Raw genomic sequence first — 22,375 nt, 5'->3', positions numbered from 1 at the left:
AAATATTAAGACAGCTGCCAAAATGACTTTTCCAGACATTCACATTTTGAAGGTAACCGAACTATTTTGTGGGTAAGATTCCCGTTACATACATGTAGTTCTAGATTTCATACGTTCTCCTTTCCTCTTTGTAAACATCCGCGAGTGTCCTGACATTTACCGTTAACCGGCAGAATTCCTTTGCACGTAATATTATTCATGTACAAATCAAGTGGCCTTTGGTAGTTAGCAATAACTACAATGGGGATTAACATACTTACCATTTCTAAATGGATACAATGACAGGATACATAGAAGTGGTTGCAGCACGAATGAATGTCACTTGCCATGAATTATATTTGAGTCCCTTACAAAACTTATCGCGTGAGTATTACTTATGTTCCCTAGCAGGAAGGTAGAGTCTCTCCAGCTTAGCTGCAATGTCTCCCTCACATTACTTTTCATTGCCTTTGCTCTCTCCACTTCTAACCCTCAACTCTCTTCAACGATTTTCATCCACTGTTCACCTCTAATTCAAAGAGGAATCTTTACACCTAGCACTAGGGGTCAAGGAATGACTCGGTGAAATGGTTACACCCCTTGGAAAAGGCTGAATACATCATATAAATAACTCATTTAATTTCAACATCAAAACAACAACAGTTCGCATTTTATTGGAGCCTTGCAAACCCCAAAGATTGTTTCCTTAACATGAAACGATTAGAAAAACTGAAAAATGACAAAATGGTAAAAAATGAATCCGCCTACACCCACTACTATTTATAAAATATTTGAACCAGCTTCATTTTGAATTACAAGGCGTTAGCTGGATTTTTCTCCGAAAACCAAACGATTATTTGATAAGTCTGGCATGCGACTGCATGACATCATTTTATCAGATATTCAAGACCACTTTCCCTTGTGATAAAGCGGAAAGGCGAACGTGTCTGAACTTTCCTACCAAACCTTAATAAGGTTCATTCCTTGTGTGTGAATGACGACTTAAGAGCAATGTAGACGATTGAAACCGAAGTTGACTGAAGTAACTTGTGCCTTCGTTTCATGCAAAACCTAATAAAAAAAAGCCATGTGATATATCAAAATTAATCCCTTCAAAACAGAAACATTCCGGATTTCCCATAGTTCACGCGTTACGGAACTCATAATTTTGACTGTGACCAGTATTTTCAATACCAGCTTACCACCATTTTTTCTTCACGGATACTTCAGACTGTATAACGTCAATGAATGTCAGAGGTATTCAAATTTCCCCCAACTGGTTTAAAACAATAAAATTTGAATACCTGTGACATTCACTGACGTTATACAATTCGAAGTATCCGTGAAGAAAGGAAACGGGTGTGGTAAGTTGTGCTGAAATACTAGTCTAGTCAGTGTTATGAGTTCCGTAACGCGTGAACTCTGGGAAATACGGAATGTTTCTGTTTTGAAGGGATTAATTTTGATATATCACACAGTTTTTTTTATTAGGATTTGCATGAAACGAAGACATGTCACTTCAGTCAAGTAAAGTGCAATGTAGACGATTGAAACTGATGTCGTCATTCGTAGCGTTGTCGAATTTGACAACACACAAGGAATGAACCTTATTAAGGTTTGGTAGGAATGTTCAGACACGTTCGCCTTTCCGCTTTATCACAAGGGAAAGTGGTCGTGAATATCTGATAAAATGATGTCATGCAGTCGCATGCCTATCTGTTTGGACCCTGGCCAGCGTTATCAAATAATCGTTTGGTTTTCGGAGGATAATCGAGCTACCGCCTTGTAATTCAAAATGAAGCTGGCTGAAACATATTATAAATAGTAGTGAATGTAGACAGATTCACTTTTTTACCATTTTAACAACAGAAAACAAAAAAGCCGAACACAGCAAGCAGGCATTCTCCAGAAAACTCTAAACTACTCCCCTACTGTTTTTGGAGAAATAAACCTTGCAATAATACAAGTCATAAACAAACTTGACTTTCACTACCATAATCAACTAGACAATGACAACTATTTCTCAGCAATTTCTTTTTTTCAGTACACAATAAGGTTAAAGTTCATCTAGCCTGCCCCTCTCTCTCTCTCTCTCTCTCTCTCTCTCTCTCTCTCTCTCTCTCTCTCTCTCTCTCTCTCGGAACACAAAACTTGATGTTTATGGTACATACATCTTTAATGGCATTTACCGATCTAATGCGATTCACACAAGATAAATTCTATGTGCTCACACATACACATTATATACATCCACATATACATACACACATACACATACACACACAGTTCTTCATTGGATGGGTCGATATCGTACTCGGCTAGCAATCTCCTAGGCCCGCGTTCGACTCTCCGGCCGGCCGATGAAGAATTAGAGGAATTTATTTCTGGTGATAGAATTGACTTTCTCGGTATATTGTGGTTCGGATTCCACAATAAGTTGCTGGTCCCGTTGCTAGGTAACCAATTGGTTCTAGCCACGTAAAATAAGTCTAATCCTTCGGGCCAGCTGAGAGGCTGTTCATCAGCTCAGTGGTCTGGTTACACACACACACAATATATATATATATGTATATATATATATATATATACTGTAATAACTATGTATGCATATTACATATGGGATATATTAACGTACAAGGCTAAAAAAAAAAACACTTACCTATCTGATCTAGTTCCAATGCTGTATACTCGACGTCCAAACTCTTGAACAGAGTCTTAACCTGCAACGAGGAACAAAGAAAAGGTCAATAACCGACCAATTGCTCTATAATCCACTTTTGAATTTATTACACTGACTATTTTACAACACCAGTGCATAGCTAAGATAACTTATCAGGAATACCTGATCCTCTTATTGAAATTTCATCAAATGGAAGCATTTTTCAAACATGTAACAGTTCGAAACAGAACTGGCATTATGATCCTCAGCTCAAGGCAAGATTCACGAAGCATGCACCTCTGCTGACGACTCTGAACAATAAATGGTAAACAGTCAGAAAGGAATTTGGGTCAAGTCACGCACAAGACATTATGTAAATACTTATTAATTTGCTTCTTTTCCACTAACCTAGGACTTGTGATCAATGACTTCTTCTTTCTCTCGCTATTGCCTAGCAGGATCAGGGCTCATTTGATATACTACACAAAGATGGGTATTGTTTACTGTCTTAAGCTAAAGTGAGCAAAAATATGGCAACTTTAAATGACAGACGTCCAACTACAAATGAAGTGACGGCCATCTGAAGTTTCTGGCTGACAATCTGAAAGTAAACAATTTCCAAAGACCATACATATCTGTCCAGTTACCTGATGATCAAAGATATAAATTCTAAAAAAAAAAATGTGGAAAGGAAGGTAGCTACCACTTCACAATGACAAGTGCACACCACTTCATGATGACAAGTGCACGCACTCTACAAGCGTGAACATTTCACTATCCCCATACCTAATTCTAACCTGTACTTGGCACTTCTGTCCCAGTAAATAGTAAACAGAAACCTGTAACTTGGCATTTCTGTCCCAGTAAATAGCAAATAGAAAGTATCTCGTCACATATCGATTACAACAACTTCACACATTATAAACAGAAGTCACATGTCTTCTTGGTGCGACGGCATCGACTCCTTCAAACTTGCGACCACTTTTAACATCGATATCTGAAGATTCCTAATTGGAGCCTAATTGTTATGCATTAACAAAATAAGAGCTCCAAACCTATATGGCGTCCTGCATCAATATCTGAAAATTACCTAGCTCCCAAGGATAAGAGGTAATTGCATGCAACATAAAAAGTGGATTTTCACTTCTTTAAAATAACTATCAACGAAGAGTGACGATGAAAAATTTGTGAAGGATATCTCCACGTATAATGTCTCCCCGCAACCCCAACCTTCTTTCCCATCTTAAACGACTTAAATGAGCAAGTTGGTAAGCTGGCGTGGAGTGTTTTCGTTGGCATTAAAAGAATCAAGTACATTCCCCAAACCCCAAACACACACACACATTTATATATATATATATATATATATATATATATATATATATATATATATATATATATATATATATATATATATATATATATATATATATATATATATATACTATATATAATTCATTTATATATATATATATATATATGATATATATATATATATATATATATATTTATATATACTATTTCAACTGCGTAAAGAACTATGACAGTTCAGTTTCAATACAATACGTGTTACATAACGAAAGACAGATGCAATCAGGAGGTTATGGAGCAAAATTCATCCCGCAACACCGAACGGATACATTCAAAATTAGCGTGTACGGAAGGCCATCTTAGGTGATAAAATATGAAAAAAACCAAGCACACAAACTACACGAGATTTCTTGCCTAAACCTTTTCTCTGGCATGTACGGTTATGGCTGAACCTTAAAGATGGCGTGTACAATTCCCCCAAGGGCAGGTATGAAGGTCGTTAGTCGCAGACGGTACGCAAGACTTCCCAGATAAAGGGAAAAATTCTGCAATGTCATAGAAGACCGACATGCATACAAACACCACAAGTAAAGATATACGGGTTACATTTGGTTTACAAAGCGATAAATATACTTGAAATGCAATAAGAACAGTAGAGAATATACGCCAAATGTTACCATACGGGAACTAATACACAACTGCAGGAACAGCTATTATGCGCGGTACAATGACACCATCACCACAAAGGATATTCAGCAATGAGCATCGGCCGCAAACCTTAAAACAAAACTCCAATCCTTTTAAAATTCTCCAGGGCAGGGTGTGTAATTTACACCGATCTACAGTATATCTGTAGGTTCGTCTACCACACAAATACTCTATTTGAACATTTTTAAACACTAAGAATTCTCCTTCCTCCATCCATAAGTTTCTGAACGGATAAACCATAATGACCCCATCTTCGAGAATATTAGTTTTTAATCCCCAAGTTGGGCTTTATAAATTCGCTTCAGATAATTATAAAAAAATTTGGCAAACTTTGTTAACTGTTGTATTGTACTGTGTACGCACTGAGATTTCGTAACTAATTTTTAGGATTAGCAAAGTAGTTTAATCAATTTATGTATGCTGATCAAGAAAAAACTACTCAAGCAATGGATAAATAACGGGCATTAACAAAACGGATAAATACTAAAAATACAACACACTGAAAAACGCAAGACTTTATGACGAAATACAAGATCCTTCTGTCACAGCAAAAGACGCAATTCAGGGCTCGTTCACATGGAAAAACTGTTCCCAAAACCTGACTTAACGATGAAAATTCACCAAAAAAACAACACATGATTTCAAAGAAGCAATATGCCGAAGTTATTAATAACATCGGAAGTGACATCGTGTAAAGTAAACAATCTGCAATTCAAACAGCCATACAGCAACACTGGTCAGTACCGCCTACAACTATCAGTGAAAAATTTATAAGTTTAAAAAATCTCTGATATTGTTTACGTAATAATTCTGTTCCTCAGCTGCCAAGTAAGTACTAGAAGCAAGTTACTTGACGCCATTCAAATGAATTCACGCACTGAAGGCATAAAAAGTTGGATCTTTCATTGCTGTTTGATTACCAATGCACAATGTAACCATATCACAACGATCTTTCATTAAAATATTTAAATGTAATCATTCGTTTTCAGTGTAATGAGATAATAGCTTCTGTAAGTTTTATAATTTAATATATTCACTCACGGTATTTATGGATAAAATTAAGTACATAAAACTGATAAGAAAGACAGGATATTACAAAAGCTCGACATGATTACCCAACACCGTATTAACCTACTGGTGGTTGCACAACAGTTACACTTTTAGATTCACAAAACCTTAAGTTAAGCATCTAAAAAAACGATTGGAATAATGAACTAGCAGTTATTCACGTTCTAAACCGAGTCAAACAACAGTAACAAAACTGATTTATTGGAAGAATATACAGACTTTCTGGCAGCAAAATTTTGCAAAGCATATAAAATGCCCAACTTGTGGAGTGACTCACACCTAGTATAGTCTATGTTACTTTTATTAGAACACCATTGTAGCACATACACCTTCCATACTATACAGGACTCTTTGGTGTAAATTTGGCAATAATGATTTAACTTCCTTTTACCCGAGTTGTTTAAGCTGACTACTTGGGAGCCACAAATACCAAATCAACATCAAGTGATCGGTTCTTAAACAGTCAAGTGTAACACAGTTATGCGAGTGACTCTGACCCAAATAGGTTCTTAATTATTTTTCATAAGAAAGGATATTCTGTCAAAAATGCTACTTTAGTCTTTAAAATGTCTAACTACTACTACGCAGAGAGCTAGTTTGTGTTCTCTTAACCATTCTGAACACCAATATGCAACAGATTACATAATCGCCCTCTCTAACCAATTTACAATCACCAATGGAATGAGTATTGCATTTGTGGCTATATCCCTTTGGCGCTAAGATACTACCCCAATTATCTCATCTATTTTGGATACGTTACCCAATAACAGTGCTACTTTATATTCAGTCTCTTATTAACAGATATAACTAAGAAAGATGTACAGCATAGCAACAAATGAAAGTTTATATTGTATACTGATGGCTACCAAAGCCACAGCCCCTACTGTACCGAATATATAAGTGAAATCTGCGCAGTTTTGTACACTAAACTTCATGCGGACAGATGCGTGATATATATCAAACTGGTTAATACCAATAACACTACATTAACCTAAGTTTATTACCAATTTCCAAGATAATAAGCAGTTAAAACTGGGACATCAGAAACTTACACTCTTCTACCTCCTAATCAACTGCTGGCACGCTACTACCACTTAGGCCACTTCCTGAAAACCTCACTGTGCCACTGCTTAACTATGTAAAGAATTGCCTACCTGGCAGTCAATCAACAGTGGCAGGTCATATTTTGGGATAAGGAATACCTTGAGGTTAGAAACCTCATCCCAAAAGAACTATTGGTTTAACACCCGATAAAGCCAAGCTCCCTTCCCCCTCCCTGGCTAAGCCAAGCCCCCCACTACCCTTAATGGAAAAGCTTCAGAGTTGTGAACTACCATATAATACAAATAATGCAAACAGCATATTCTTATACATTCTTATACAAACTACCATAAGGATACTGACCTTACCTTGCATAAAATAGCCCCAAAACACATTTACTGAATGAACCAAGGTCAAGTATTTTAATTCCCAGCTTTACAGACTAAGATTACATTCTATATTATAGCTCTCCTGCAATCCTTTTACTGTCTGCTGTATTTAGGGGTCATACTTTAAAACCTTCCCTTGCTCAATCAGTTACATCATCTAAATTTGAAATTTATATCAGCTAAATTCGAATTATATATTTAAGCCATAAGAAAAAATAACTTCCAGAGTGATTATATTGCTTTACTTGGAATTAAACCATGTTTACAGAAAAAACCTTATACAGGTACTCTATTACCATTACCCTTACAAATCAACAGGAAACCAGAAAAAACTGACTATACAGTTAAACACAACACACCAATTCACTATGTAAATTGTAAATGTTTAATTATTCGAGACTTCAGTACCTGTAATGCCACATTACAGGAGAGGCATTGGAGAATATGACAAAGAGGGGAGAATTGAGCAGCAACTTTAGAAGATAAATGAATTTCCAAATATGGCGGGGAGACTGGTATTACAACATAGACACAGAGTAGCGACTACTATCACCAAAACCTCAGCAACAATCACTGCAACCTTACCAAAGATTTCCCCCCAACAAGCAGGTGATAGGGGCCCCTTCTCAAAATAAGCTTAGCAACAAAATGACTTATGCATAATCCCAAAATGATCCTCAACCAACGAAGGATATCTTGAACAACTGAAACAATGAATGAAATGTTTGTGGCAGTCTTGCACGTTACAACTTTTGACTGACTGACTGATGATGTTTAGAGCATACAGCCAAAAACTAAATACGCCCTTTGTGTCATTCTGCACAGCACCTCCATATACACCTGGAAATGTCACCCACTGAGAAAAAACTGAAAATGGGAAACAAAATGGTTGCTGATACTTGGAATGTTAAAATATTGCTACTTGCCTTTAAGAATTAAAGCTATGATTCTCTGTAGTGGGAAGGGACTTAAAAAAGTGTAGCAAAGGCTAGCCACCCATTCTTCACAAAGAGTTTACCACTATACCAGAGTTCTAAACAAGATATATCAGTATTTCCCTGAGGAAATGTTTTCATTCTGTAACTGTTATGTTTTGAATACTCTTCACAAATCTGGTTTTCCTCAGATGACTTTCATCTTTAAACTGTTGCATAACGTCAAGATGTTCATTGAATTGTTAATTGCTGATCAGCCTTCTGCATTTAGATATTCCAAGATCAAATGCTCCACCACATAACACTACCTACTTATTCTATCAGTCATTCCTTTTTTGTGAGGTTTAATAGCATGTTTTATCTCAACTGCAAAGGCATATTTCAAATTCTTACAAAATACCAAGGCTTGCAAGACAACCTAAATGTAATATAAAGAAAAAGTGCTTTATGTATAGCCTATGGTTGTGGTAAGCTTGTTTCTCTCACTGCCTTCACTATGTTTTAGACAATTTGCTGGCAATCTGTCACTTCACAGCAACAATGCATGGTTTAATGTGAAGATCTTCTGTAACTGGTTTATACAACCATTGTACTCCAGAAGTCCAAGTCATCTTGTTGCTTGACAATGACTTAAAGCACCCTTATGACTGTAGTAATAAGCGAGACTGTAGTAATAAGCGACAATAGCCAGTTACTACATTACCTTTTTTGGCAACCCAACATAATGTCACACATCCAGGCAATGGACAAGGGAATCCTGTCTTCTTGTAAAATTATAGTTAGGCTAGGATGCTCTAAAACTCAAGCCAATTATTGATCTTCTGGCTGCCATTTACTGCAGGACTAAAGCATAGGAAGTGAAGATAGTAATATTGGTTAAAGGCTAGAACAAGTTTCAGAATGAGATACCACTGGTGATTCTGCAAGTTTCAAGTCGGGTAACTTTATCACATCCCTTAAGATAGAGTATCTTAGAAGGCTGTTGTGGATCTGCTTGTCATGGATGAAGGTGATCTTGGATATCAGATGAGGACGAAGAGATTACAAACAGTATTTGTCTAACTTGCTATAAATAAGGACAGTGAAGAAGGGGAACAAAGAAGGGGAATCCGTATTCAAAGCAACTGATTACCTTGATTTGATGCAGCCCAATCATACTACATAAAATAAATCAAACTGCAACAATGATATCAAGGTCTCCAATAGTCAAGTTCATCAGGTCTCGAACTCTATTCCAAACTGCATCATAAGAGCATCAGCCATCAATTTCTGTTACCCTTCTCCCTGGATGACCTTTGCCAACTCCTACACAGAAAAAAAGGTTGCCCTTGCCCATAAGTTGGATATTCTTGACCATCTTGCTACTGGGTGGGCAAGGTCAAGGGTAACTGTGCAGTATATATGGGTTTTGAAGAGCACCTTGTAGAACATCAAGCAATTTTAAGACAGTTATGTGCTGAAGAACTTACAAAGCAAACTAGTCGGTTGTTGTTATTGCTTCAAAATTTGTAGTATTAATGTTACCATGAAAAAGTTTGCAAAAAAAAAAAAAAAAAAAAACTAGTCGGGGACCTATCACCACATAAAATTTCATTTTAATGTTATTGGTATCCATACTGTACATTACAATGTATAACTAACTGCCTTTAATAAATTTTGCTAATTTTTTTCATACAGTACTGTAACAGGGGGGGAAAAAATTATTCGGTCTATAGAATCCGGCATCATACATATGTTCAGCACAGTATTACCCTGTACTGAAACCAAGTATAAAAATAATGATTTTGTTATAAACTTATTGTGTTATAAACTGGATTTTGATACCAAAGTACAAACCTTCATATCACGTACTGTAAAGCAAAAAATACAGTACGCAAGATGCTGACTGTCATGATGACTATGACAAAGGGAATCATATTAGTCATGTTATGCCCATATTGAACAAGGTCCGAGATGCACTTAACATCCTCATTGAATTTTCTGACCATTCTTTTTAGGACATGGAATGGGTTAAGATATACCTTGGTCAGGTCCCTTTTTACTGCTAGGGCCATATTAACAATCTTTAACAATAGTGATCCTCCAGTCAGAGTAGGCTTACATTTTTCTTTAGTACTGGCCCCCACTGCATCGAAGTCTGTTGCCATCAGGTTATCCTATTACCTATCTTCTATGCTGGACCCATAGCCAAATACAGTACACCTGCCAGAACTGTTCTGTTATCACACCTCTAAACCAAACTATTCTGTCATGTCAAAGCCACCTGCCTTAGCTTTGCCTATACCAGCGAGTTATGACTTAAGGTCACTTGCAAACTCTAAGGTGGTGAATCCTCCTCAGTACCAACAGCCACAAAGGATACTTTCTTCAAGTATGGATACACAGATATCCACTTTGGAAAGTGTCATTACTTTCCTAAGGTACTGCACTAAAAGATGTACTGAAGTTGTTTTCCAATCAATATTCTAGGGTAACTTGTACATTATGTGCTGTACATTGAAAATAGTGCCAACAGAAAATATAATAGCAAGGGAGTCCAGCAAATGTGAAGTGAGCTAGCACTGCACTTACAAGTGCAATACTACTCAACATTAATTGTTTTCTAGTCAATGTTTTAATTTTTTTTTATTTAAACTTGTACTAATACAGCATCCATTACAGTTACAGACTGTGCATTACATCCAACATCTTAGGATATCTTGTTTTACTGCAACTGCTACTTGGTCATGAATAATTAGTTAAATATAGTAATTCTTATTTCTTTAGATTCTGGCCTAAGCATTTTTTTTTTATAGGTTAGCCTGGAGTTGCTGAAGGATTTTCATGTAGCCTAGAGATAGCATATCCTAGGCTAACCTAGCCACTATTTCTTAATGAGACATTTTGGATGTATTCTCACACCACTTGAATATCTGAATACAGTAGTTACCATATTCCATTTTGCTCTAAATTGTTTTGGGCTGCTCTGTACAATAAATGCCTTGAGTAAACACAGACTACATCTCCTCCTGCTGCTGAAATAAAACTTTGCTGCAAGCAATCAACACAGATGAATAAAACTTTGTTGTAAACAATAAACACAAAAGAAAGGATGCACCCCTGTATTTCCATTTATGATTACAGCACCCTAGGCTAGGTAGGGGAAACCATGGTTAAGGTAGAATTTGGATAAGAAATGTGGAGCTGAAATGCATCCATGAATTTTCACACATGAAATAGACTACAACACCCATTGTCAATTTAGGTGGAAGACCAAGTGCCCTACATTTGAATAAGCCCACGAATCTCACTCCAGTTTTGTATTCCCTCCAACCTCCATGACAAAAAATTGTTTTCTCACTATCACACTTATTATTATTGGGATGAACCCTATTCATATGGAACAGGTCCACTTGAAACTAAAGTTTCCAAAGAATGTGGTGTTCATTTGAAAAAAAAAAAAAAATACATAATACTGAAGAGATCAGTTATCAGAAAAAAGTTATTTAACAAACTAATAAATAGATAAAAATACGAATAAATTATTAAAAGTACTGTACAAGAATTTGCTTTATGGTAATAATGTATTGCATCTTAACTTGAACTTTTGAGGTTGTAATTGCACAACATTCTCAGGTCCGCCCATAGCTATTGTTAAACTCTTTGAAGGAGTTTTATTAAAAAAAAAAAAAAACAATGAAAACGGGGGCAACAAGGTCTGACCTGCAGTACAAATCAACTGTAGTTGACATCTCTGTAGGAATATGACCTAACTAAAACTACCCTTACCTAACCTAACCACAGATGAAATGTCGATACGGGGCCAGGGGGAAGAGGCTTTGGCTACCCTGGACACTCCCCCAACCCCTTACAACAGTCCCGACAAATTCCAAACTAACACGAGTCTTCCTTAGGCTTCTTGCTTTAGTTTAGTGAATTTACAGTTCGCTTTGTGTGTTGGCCTACAACCTAGCCTTTTGACGCCTACCCTAATGCCATCCACCAGTGTAAGACACTGACTTAAGACTACTAAAACTGGTGTCGCAACATCTAAGGTTATTGTAGGCGTCCCATTACGTAATATTTGGCCTAGATTTCTATTGCCCTTTGACCTACAGCCTGAAGTCATTCACAGGCCCACGCTAAGGCTCACAGGAACTAAACCTACGGCCAATGAGATGCCGTAAGCAATTGGCCTAGGTTAGGCTTAAGCTCTGCTCACAGATCTAGGCTAAGTCCTCTATCCTAGGCCTAGTTCTAGACATTAGGCTCTATGACTCTACTTCGGAGGGTCCTTACCTTATTACAAAAGGGGCAGTAGGACTTGCTGAAGACCATAACTTTATTACCCTGTATATACTCGTCCACCAGCTGGGCAGGGTTGGCCCCTGCCGTTACGGGTGCCATGGTGGTGAAAGCAGCGCTCTGGACACGCCAAAGGTCACTCCCGCAGACGCCTATGGTTCTTGTCAGTCGTTTACAGGCTGTGATGTAGGACCACGAGGCTTTCCTGGGCGCAGGACGGGGATGGAAACCGCGGGTCACATGCGTCAACGGCCACCGGCGGGAAACGACTATTCGTAACAGAGAACCAGCTACGTTCATATTGCCTCCCGACTGGGTGGCCTTCCGGCGGGATACCGGTGACACCGGCTGACCCGGAGACCACCGACGGGGGAACCCCCAACTCACCTTCCTACAGTCCCTCATAAACAGCGCTCCTTATACAACAGAGCCGATTTAGTGCCGTTCTTTTTCACACGTTTCAAAAAAATGGTTCGGTAAAACTGAAGATTACTGCCGCGGCCTCATTCCCGCCAGTCACCTACCGGGATATTTATTAACTTTTCTTTATGCTTTTGTTTATGTTTATGTCTTTTGCATGTGTTTTTGGTATTTAGTATATCAAGTTTATGTTTTACATTCATCGCCAAGGGTCGGGTAATAAACACGGCGCCCATAATTGCTATGAACAGGTAGTTATCTAACCAAAGGGGCGCAGTAGTACTCAACAGTTTTAACAAAGTTAATATTATGGAACGGAGATTAATTCGTAATATAAAGAAGTATAAAAAAGAAATTTATATATTAAGTTCATTACCAGCGAACATTCTCGTCTGTCACCGAGCATTATCATCACCACCGAAAAATGACTAACGATAGAGATTGGAGTATGATGACGAAGCATTTTTCAATTTTAATGTTTCACTATTGATAGCTGTGTACAGACTGTTTATCGTCTTTATATTCAGACAAAAGTGAAAAAACGACACGTGCATAACCATGAAAGGCTAAAAGCTCAACAGTTCATCAATGGTAATCAATTATTGACTACCGCGAGACCAAACGCCTCCCCTTTATTGGCTGAATTCTTTCTATCATCTCTAACCTTGTAGAAAGAAATGTCCACGGAACAAAAATAGTTTATGGAGGTGAGACTGTATAATCAAGTCTTCACGTCTCTTTTGCCATGACCTCCATATCTTCGATCGACCTTGTTGGCAACAAGCCACCGTTGCAGTATTTTTTTTTTTTTTCAGCCATGATCATCTTACTGTAAAAAGAAAACTCCGTCTAACAATTATTGTTAAAATTAAGTTTTCCATTCATAGATATTTATAATTAATCGGTAGAAATCACATTATCTTTTATGTAATTAATCCAACACACAATTTAGATGTAGGCGAAGCTTTTTCTTCATGTTATCCTCTATTTCCTTTTTTTCATAGCAACTTAGGGTGTGTCAGGCTGCGGAATTAATGCACTCGTTAATAGTTTACTTCATGGAAGGGCCACGAAAAGAATGGACGAACAAAAGTGTTCACGTTACATGCAAACTTAATGAGTAGTTTTAAGAAAAGTTATATACAAACCATTTACCACTACTTTCTTATCTGCATGCTCGTCTTGCAAACTGTTTATTTACATTTTGAAACAGCCACTGATTAATTTTCAGAAAAAGTCTTCTACATGCATTCGTTATCGAAATAAGTCTAGCCTAGTAAAACTTGGATGGATATTTTGGTCAATCTGATATCGTAATTCTAGGTTTTGGGAATCAGGATGACATAAGATGTCGACAATATAGGGTGAAACTACAACGCCTTCCCTCCTAGAGACCCATAATCATGTGTGAGAGGCCAGGGAGAACTTCACAAGCGTTAGTGTCTATTTCGTCTCCGATGTTAATTAAGAAATGGAAAATTATTATTCATATTTTTGCACGTCTTTCCTTTGTTTTTTTTCTAGTCTATGAAAACATCCGTTTCAGTTCTCCATGTAACTTCTGATTTCCTTCTAGAAGCCCACTTACGGGTTTTAAAGTGTGATACGTTTTTTGCATTTTAGAAATTATAATATTACTCTCAATCAGGTTCATTTAAGGTTACTCTTAATCTGAAATAATTAATTCGAACCTAGTAAGATTAATGTTTGTTTATAAATACGACAAGTAGTATACATAATTTCCCAAGATCTTAATACCGCTACTTTCAACTAAGACTTGAATTTGCTATCGGTGTTATCGCATCTCATTTCGCAAGTTTAATTTTCTATTTATTGTCTTGAAAACATTTGAGTTTTTAAACAATGAACTCAGATACAGAACAATGACAGCCATTCTTTCATGTATTTGAATACAAGTGATAAACAAATAATGATCACTTGTGATATATTTGACAGAAAAAACCACAACTACCACGCATGTGTCGGCATCATCGGCATCTCGTCTTTTATCTGTAGTGATGCTTCAATGTACTAGACTGAGGTTTTCCCATAACTTTATCGACAAAAATACCCTGATTAATTTTTAACTTCTGTAATACTCAGCCTTCTTATTATCGGATTCAATAGATTTTACGAGGAAACTCAGAGAACAATACAATAAATATGGCAAGTATGAGTCACTAAAGTAGTGAGGTTTTCCCATAACTTTATCCACAATAAAACCCTAATTCATTTTTAATTTATGTAACATTCGGTCTTCTTATTATCGAGTTCAATAGATTTTATGAGGAAATTCATAGAAAAAATGATAAAATTGCTAGGTATGGGCCACTAAATCATTGGATCATCAAGTATCATTTTTAGAAATTGCCCATGAATGGTCTGGTGTAATTTTGGGATATTAGCTTTAAAGGTTCACCACTTAGAAGTGCTTATCCGTTTTCTTTACTAATACTACATCGTTGTCATAAACGTTCACCAGTAAAAAAAAGAAAAAAAGAAAACAGATGTAGGTATGTGTGCTTGTGCGCGCTTGTGTATAACATTCAGGTACATATTACGGTAAGTCTCATTTAGGCTTTACTGATATGTTATTAAAAGAACACATAACCTGCGATATAATATATATGTGTATATATAACATATATATATATATATATATATATATATATATAACTATATATATATATATATAATGTATAGATATATACACGTATACAAACGTATGTATGTGTATATATATATATATATATATATATATATATATATATATATATATATATATATATATATATATATATATATATATATATATATATTTACCTACACTAAATAACATCAGTTTCAGAATAAACTGGCATTATTCATAATTGCAATAGGAGCCTTAATTCTAAAGAAACAACCTCAATTTACATCAGGTAAAAATCCTTTTACCGACTCAATATAAAACCAAGGATTAACAAAGTGTTGAGATCCGATATATAAAAAAATAATTCTTATAATTTACAAAGGGGCCTTATCCAAGATACAATAAGTAGTATGAAATGAAAACAGTGATGCTGTATTGTTTTCCTTTGAACCATACTATTAGCAAACAGCTCAGTGTTTACACATACAAACTATATATATATATATATATATATATATATATATATATAGATATATATATATATATATATATATATATATATAAAATAATGTACTTCCCAATGGTCTTGAGATAAGAAGTGTAGTGTCACACATGAAAGTAAAATGAGATACCAAGATTTATGTCTTTCATTACAAAGCCGTCTTCAGGTAAAACATAGTTTTAAGAATACAACTTAAACAAGAATGCAATATGGGGTCATTAGATATAACAACTTTTCAAAAGGTAGCAGGGTGCTACGGGGAAATGCTGTGCCATCTTTGTTTTTTTTTTTTTTTTTGCCCTTAACAGGGGTTTTATACTAAAAAAAAAAAAGAGTGGCTGGAGATGGAAGAGGAGGTTTAGATTAGAGTAACAACAGAAAGCTGACAGATTTACAATATTCAGATGACGCTGTTTTAACCAGCAAGACACCTTGAGATTTCCATCGCTTGTTTACGAGAACACATAAAAAATCTAGATAGATTGGGTTAAGGACAAATCTAGGAAAAATAGAAATATTGAAGACAGAGTGAGCACAATACAATAAAATTAGATGGATAAAGGATTAACGAGGCTGCATCTTTCAAATATTTAGGAACAAATATATGCAACGCAAGTCCTCTTGAACTGGAAATTAATGAAAGGAAAAATAAAAGCAAATCAAGCAATGGGTAGGAGGAATTACCTGTGAAAATGAAAAAGACTGAAACTGCGTACAAAAGTGAGAATGTTAATTAGTCTGATACGATCTGTATCGGAATACGAGCTTGAATCATGGTGACAGTGGTACAAGCCATAAAATATTTGGTTGACTTAAGAATAAACTTTTAAAATATATGGGGACAGATAACAGGATAGGGTAAGAAATAACATCATAAGGGAAACTACGAAAGTTCCTAATGCAGATGAGATAATAATGAAAGCGAAATGAGAATGACTTGGGCAAGGTCTAGACCTTTGACTTGTGCATGACCTTTACATCATCACAGGGGGAGTAGTTTGTCATAATGTCAGGCTGCCTGCTGAGGCTTAAGAAGACTAAAGATCTATTTGGGAGAAATAAATATATATATATATATATATATATATATATATATATATATATATATATATATATATATATATATATATATTTCTTTATCATATATTTATCACGTTCCATATTTTCGTGATTCATTTATACATACATACACACACAAGCGCACATATATACGAAAAAGAGAAAGCACTGGAGTGCTGCAGGCTTTGACTGTCGTCCTTTTACTTAGAATGATCAGTCTCGACAGTCAAAGTCCTCGCAGCACTCTAGTGTTTCTTCTTTCGTGATTTTGTCTTTTATATATATATATATATATATATATATATATATATATATATATATATATACATATATTTTTGTGCAGAAGGGAAACGGCTTAACGTTAAGTGTATGTAAACTAGTGTATCTCTACCATGAATAATGGGAGCAGCATTAAAATAACTTCGCTAATTGCATCGTACCTATAATACATAAAGGTTATCACGCACATTACTTGTTTCAAGTCAATGCTTTTTTTAACGCTAATGATGTTAATACCGTACAAAAATTCTGGTATGGGTAAACATTATCCTATGCGCCAAGAACATGAATGAAAACAATTATCGGTATAAAAACTAACTTTTTAATCATACGTATAGTGTACTAAAGGGGTCAAAGACGGCGGTAATGTTTCACTGTGCAATTAATGACGCGGTTTAAAAACTATAATTCTATTACTTTATTTTTTAAAATATTTTTTTCATTGCAAAGCACAGAAAGTTTTAGCTTCGGCTAACTTCAATTCATGATTTTAACCGGTTATCTTTTTTACTTTGCATTACCGAACAAACTGTAATGAATTATATCTACCTTTAAAGCGATAATATACTAGTGCTCTTGTGTGAAAATTAAGTTTACATAGAGTTTCCAGTTCTAGAAAGAGAGTTACCTTATGCTCGATGTACAATAAGAGTGCATATAAAAACAAACTAATATATATATATATATATATATATATATATATATGTTATATATATATATAAATATAAAATCAGAAAGGAAATTTACCGTAGTTTTGCATTAAGCAAACACGATCTTTATACATCTAAATCTATTTTTATGGGTTTTTTAACAGGAAGCTATAGGGTAAACATCTTTACTCTCTTCATTCTGACTTGTTTTTGTTAATATTTGTCTTTTTGTGAGCATACTGCAGCTTTAAAATTATGACAAAATGAATATCCTATTATGAAAATCTAGTTTATGCAGGCTGATAAAAAATATTTATTCCTAAGCAACGTCCTAAGAAAAATCATAGTTTTATCTACGAGTTTCCTCGTGTTTTAATAAAATAACTCTCTCTCTCTCTCATTATATATATATATATATATATATATATATATATATATATATATATATATATATATATATATATATATATATATATATATATATATATATATATATGGCATAATTAAATCTTTGTAAAGAACGCCACCATATCGCCGCGAGCTCGTGATCGGAAATGGAATCGCTCACAAACATGTGATTCAGGTTATATGACGAAACACGCAAGAATATGAAACTATAACTTACGAAACGACATAAAATCTTGCTAGTGAGTTCTTCATAAAAATGAAATAACATGCATTCATTACTGATGCCCCTAACATGAACGTCGATGAGAGTCTGAACAATTTCTAATCCTAGTAAGTTGACAAAGATAAAAACAAATGACGCAACCCTTCTTTTCGATGTTCTACTGGTGGAAATGGTCGTATAATTATTGTTTTTACCGTATCATGATACTCTCCATGTCTTTACATGCATGTGTATCAATTCCATAAACTATCTACGTTTTGCTCATTTTTTTCTGTCAGTTTTGTAATCATGACTTTCAGTTTTAGAAGCTTCAAAGAAAACTGGAACGGTGATAGAAAACGGATTCTCATTTTCTTCTTTTAATTTGCATAGTAGACTCAATTTAAATAGCTTCAAGCTTCAAACCCGATTAATTTCAAATTAAATGTTATCCTTGATATTTAATCACAGCATCGGAATGAAATATTCATGTTTTGGTATTATTTTATAATTTGCCTATCCACTATATGAAATCGTAACCTACATTTTTGAAAGGAGCTCTTCATTCTCGTTATTTTGAACCCCATAAACACTATGCGCAAATGCTAAATCAAAAATTAATAAAACCACGACTTACAAGGTAAGACAATACCGGCACCCCGCCCTTCATAGCTAATACGACAAAATTGTAACCAGTAAACATTAGGTTGGTATTTTAAGGTTCTTTTAGTTCCCTATCATTTCCTAGGCATTTGTGCGTGAAAAACCCAAAATGTTTTTTCATGCAAAAATGGCTGGCTGGAGTCGTATTGGTAACTAATAAAATTTTACCCATGTTTTTACTCATAAAAAAATCTGCATAAAAATCAATTTGTATTATCCGTTTTGAATCTGAGTACTTCGTGACCCTTTGATTCTTCCGATAAAAAGTATCTTTTGTTAAGTAATGATAACAGCGTGACGCAACAAATGTGCGTATTGAGCCAAAATCAGAACACGTCTGAATGGAGACCATGAAGTTTAGGCCATAGTTTAGATTAAATTAACATGAATTATTTCCTGCATCACAGCTCGTAATGAAAGTGTTTTCACGCTGAATCGTCGGATTTTCACGGCGGTGAACACAGTGGATTATCGACGCACATGGATTCTTGTTTTTTCACTGTACCGGTGAAAATGTAACAGTTTCAAACACCGCAGTGCACATTCACACACCGGAACACCTACTGATTTTCGAAATAACATCCTCTGTTGTGGTTGTGTATAATGGCCGACAAAACACTTTTTTTTTATTATTATTATCCCTCCGTACTTTAGCCTGCGCAAACTGGTCTCGCCCAAGGAGGTTTGATTCCGTATTGGTCTCGCCAAGTCGAATTCCTACATGGCGTTAAATATCTCCATTATGCTGGCTTTGGTTAGTTTCAGATTATGTTGGTCTTATGACAGTACTTTTCTTTTATGTCAGTGCTTGTTTGATTGTTCCCGATCCTATTTTTTTCATCCTATGCTGCTTGCGATCTTGCAAGCTGGAAGGGGTGGAGCGAATGTTACTTGTTGCATCCAGTTTGCAGCCGTGTTAGTTACGGAACTTACTCGGTTGCTCTCCCTTTTCCGTTCTTAATTTAGTTTCTCCTCCCCAAAGAAAATCCGTCCTCCCTGCCCGTGTGCAATATTTTTCTTTCTGAATGCCGTCTAAGGCTGCTGTATTTAAAGATTCAATACCAGATGCTTCCATTAATCAAAATTTGGGGCTTAAAAACACCTTTTTACGTAATATGTGTAATAAAATGTGTAGTTTATCTTAAACACTCCTTTACCATGATAATAAGCTATCAGGTACCCCACCTCAAGAACAAATAAAGAACCAAGTACTGGATGGGGTAACAGGAGTCGTTGTAGTATATTATCATCATTATCCTCACATGCAATATAATGTTGCAAAGCATGAGTTATTTAAAATTTTTACATCAACTCAATGCACACAAGAAAATTACTTGGGTTATGAACGCTCTATTACAAAAGTATGCTTTTACTATTTGAGCTCAGTGCTTTTTTGTCCTCTTTATCTGTAGTGTTTATATCGTTCGACATGCCATTATATAATCTTATGAGTTGAATTATCAAAGCAACTGATATAACGGAATTCTGTTAAGTTCTAAGGGTCCATATTTACCATTTACACCATAACGACCTACAGTATATCGCGATTGCTAACTCTCCAATTCTGATCACTATAATTATTATAGTGAACGTGGACGGCTGATGAGTAAACAAGCGTATTTATATGGAATATGCAGATATGAAATAACGACGTTGGTGGGAATGGAAATGGCGGCTGTCCTGTGATTAAGGAGGTCAGCCTGTTGTTTTTATAATAGTACTCGTTAACTCCCACCTGAGTCGAGTCTGGTGGGCGTATCTAATGAAGCACTTGCTGGAGTATGAGTCATTACATTAAAACCGTCCACGATATCTTTTTCCAGCGCTTTCCCCACAGATTCATAATCTCCGTTTGACCGGTGACAGCGGATTCCAATGCTCAGTTAATCATTATTAGATGGTTTACCAGCCTCCAAGAGGTAAATTTCATAGCATTTCCCGGTAGTTCCCCACTGTTTTTGCAATTTCACTTGGCAAGACTCCATCAACATCAGCTTTACAACTGCCTCGTTCTTAGATAATTTTAGTCAGCTTTACTTCTATAAATGGAATACCACAGTGAAGCAGGACCTTTCATAATTTTTGTCCTGTGGATGCTGTCAAATTCCATATATATATATATATATATATATATATATATATATATATATATATATATATATATATATATATATGTATTTATGTTATGTATGTATGTATGTATGTATGTATGTATGTATAAGCAAATCCCACAGGAAAATGACAGGCAGAAGTTCAGTATCAAGCGCTTTCACATTTATTAACGCATAGTCTGGGGCACTTTCGTTAATAAACGTGAAAGTGCTTGTGTGCAACTCTGCCTGTCATTTTCCTGTGATTCCTTTCCCATACACTGAAGTCACGATGCATCTACTGTGATTTTTTAAGCATATATATGTATGTATGTATGTATGTATATATATATATATATATATATATATATATATATATATATATATATATATATATATATATATATATATTTCTTCATCCCTTCCTTTTTTTTGTTTTTGTTGCGCCCTCTCCAACTGTTTCTGCAAAAAGCGTCTCCCTCTGCTAACACTCCTCCCCCTCCTTCTTCTTCTTCTTCTTCTAATTCTTCTTCTACTTCTTCAAACCCTCCCTCACTTTATCGCGTCATCTAATCCTTTGCCTTCCTCTTGACCTTCTAACCTTAACCGGTTCCACCCAAGACCTCTTCACTCCCGTCTCATTCTTATCACATGACCCGACCATCTCAGTCTCGACTCTCTATCATATCAGCAATCTTAATCATTCGTGTACTTTTAATTTCTTCGTTTCCCAACCTCTCACGCAGTGAGATCCCCAAAATCCACTTCAGCATCCTCATTTCTGTTCGCGCCAGCTCCTGTTCCTCGCCCTTCTCAATGTCTCCCATGTTTCTGAACCATACACCACAACTGGTCTGATCACGGTAAGCTTAAATGAGATTTTTCATAATTTTTTTACCTGAATGTTACTGTTACACACAGTTTTACACACATACATCTTTGTTTTTTATTTTTATTTTTTCTGGTGAGCGTTTATGACTAACACCGCAAAATTAGTTAGAGGAAAAAGGATAAGTCCTTCCGAGTGATGTACTCTTGTACAAAGCTAACATGCCAAAATTACACCAGGTAATTTCATAAGAATTTTTTTTAAATGATA

At 35.5% G+C, this 22,375-nt stretch overlaps 2 protein-coding genes across 3 annotated transcripts in view; one reads left to right on the top strand and one right to left on the bottom strand.

The window, feature by feature from the left end:
• Positions 1-12,768, bottom strand: part of Trxr1 (Thioredoxin reductase 1) — an 84,520-nt gene extending 71,752 nt beyond the window's left edge. Inside the window, exons 1-2 of the mRNA XM_067104096.1 lie at positions 12,369-12,768; positions 2,639-2,699 (exon numbers count right to left, since the gene is read on the bottom strand). Coding sequence (XP_066960197.1) covers positions 2,639-2,699; positions 12,369-12,674 — 367 coding nt within the window. The 5' untranslated portion in view covers positions 12,675-12,768. The remainder of the gene's footprint in view (positions 1-2,638; positions 2,700-12,368) is intronic.
• LOC136838669 (bumetanide-sensitive sodium-(potassium)-chloride cotransporter-like) overlaps positions 1-22,375 on the top strand; it is a 96,023-nt gene that overhangs the window by 8,863 nt on the left and 64,785 nt on the right. Inside the window, exon 1 of one of the 2 annotated variants that reach the window (XM_067104051.1) lies at positions 21,944-22,139. The exons of the other annotated variant lie outside the window; for it this stretch is intronic. The gene's annotated coding sequence lies outside the window, so the exon portion shown is untranslated. Of the gene's footprint in view, positions 1-21,943; positions 22,140-22,375 lie in introns of those variants that run through there. 2 annotated transcript variants of the gene reach the window in all.

Source organism: Macrobrachium rosenbergii, chromosome 1 (assembly GCF_040412425.1).
Source record: "Macrobrachium rosenbergii isolate ZJJX-2024 chromosome 1, ASM4041242v1, whole genome shotgun sequence".
NCBI classification, from domain to species: domain Eukaryota; kingdom Metazoa; phylum Arthropoda; class Malacostraca; order Decapoda; family Palaemonidae; genus Macrobrachium; species Macrobrachium rosenbergii.
The sequence above is the reverse complement of the archived record's forward strand: the minus strand, read 5'-3'. Positions and strand labels throughout refer to the sequence as shown.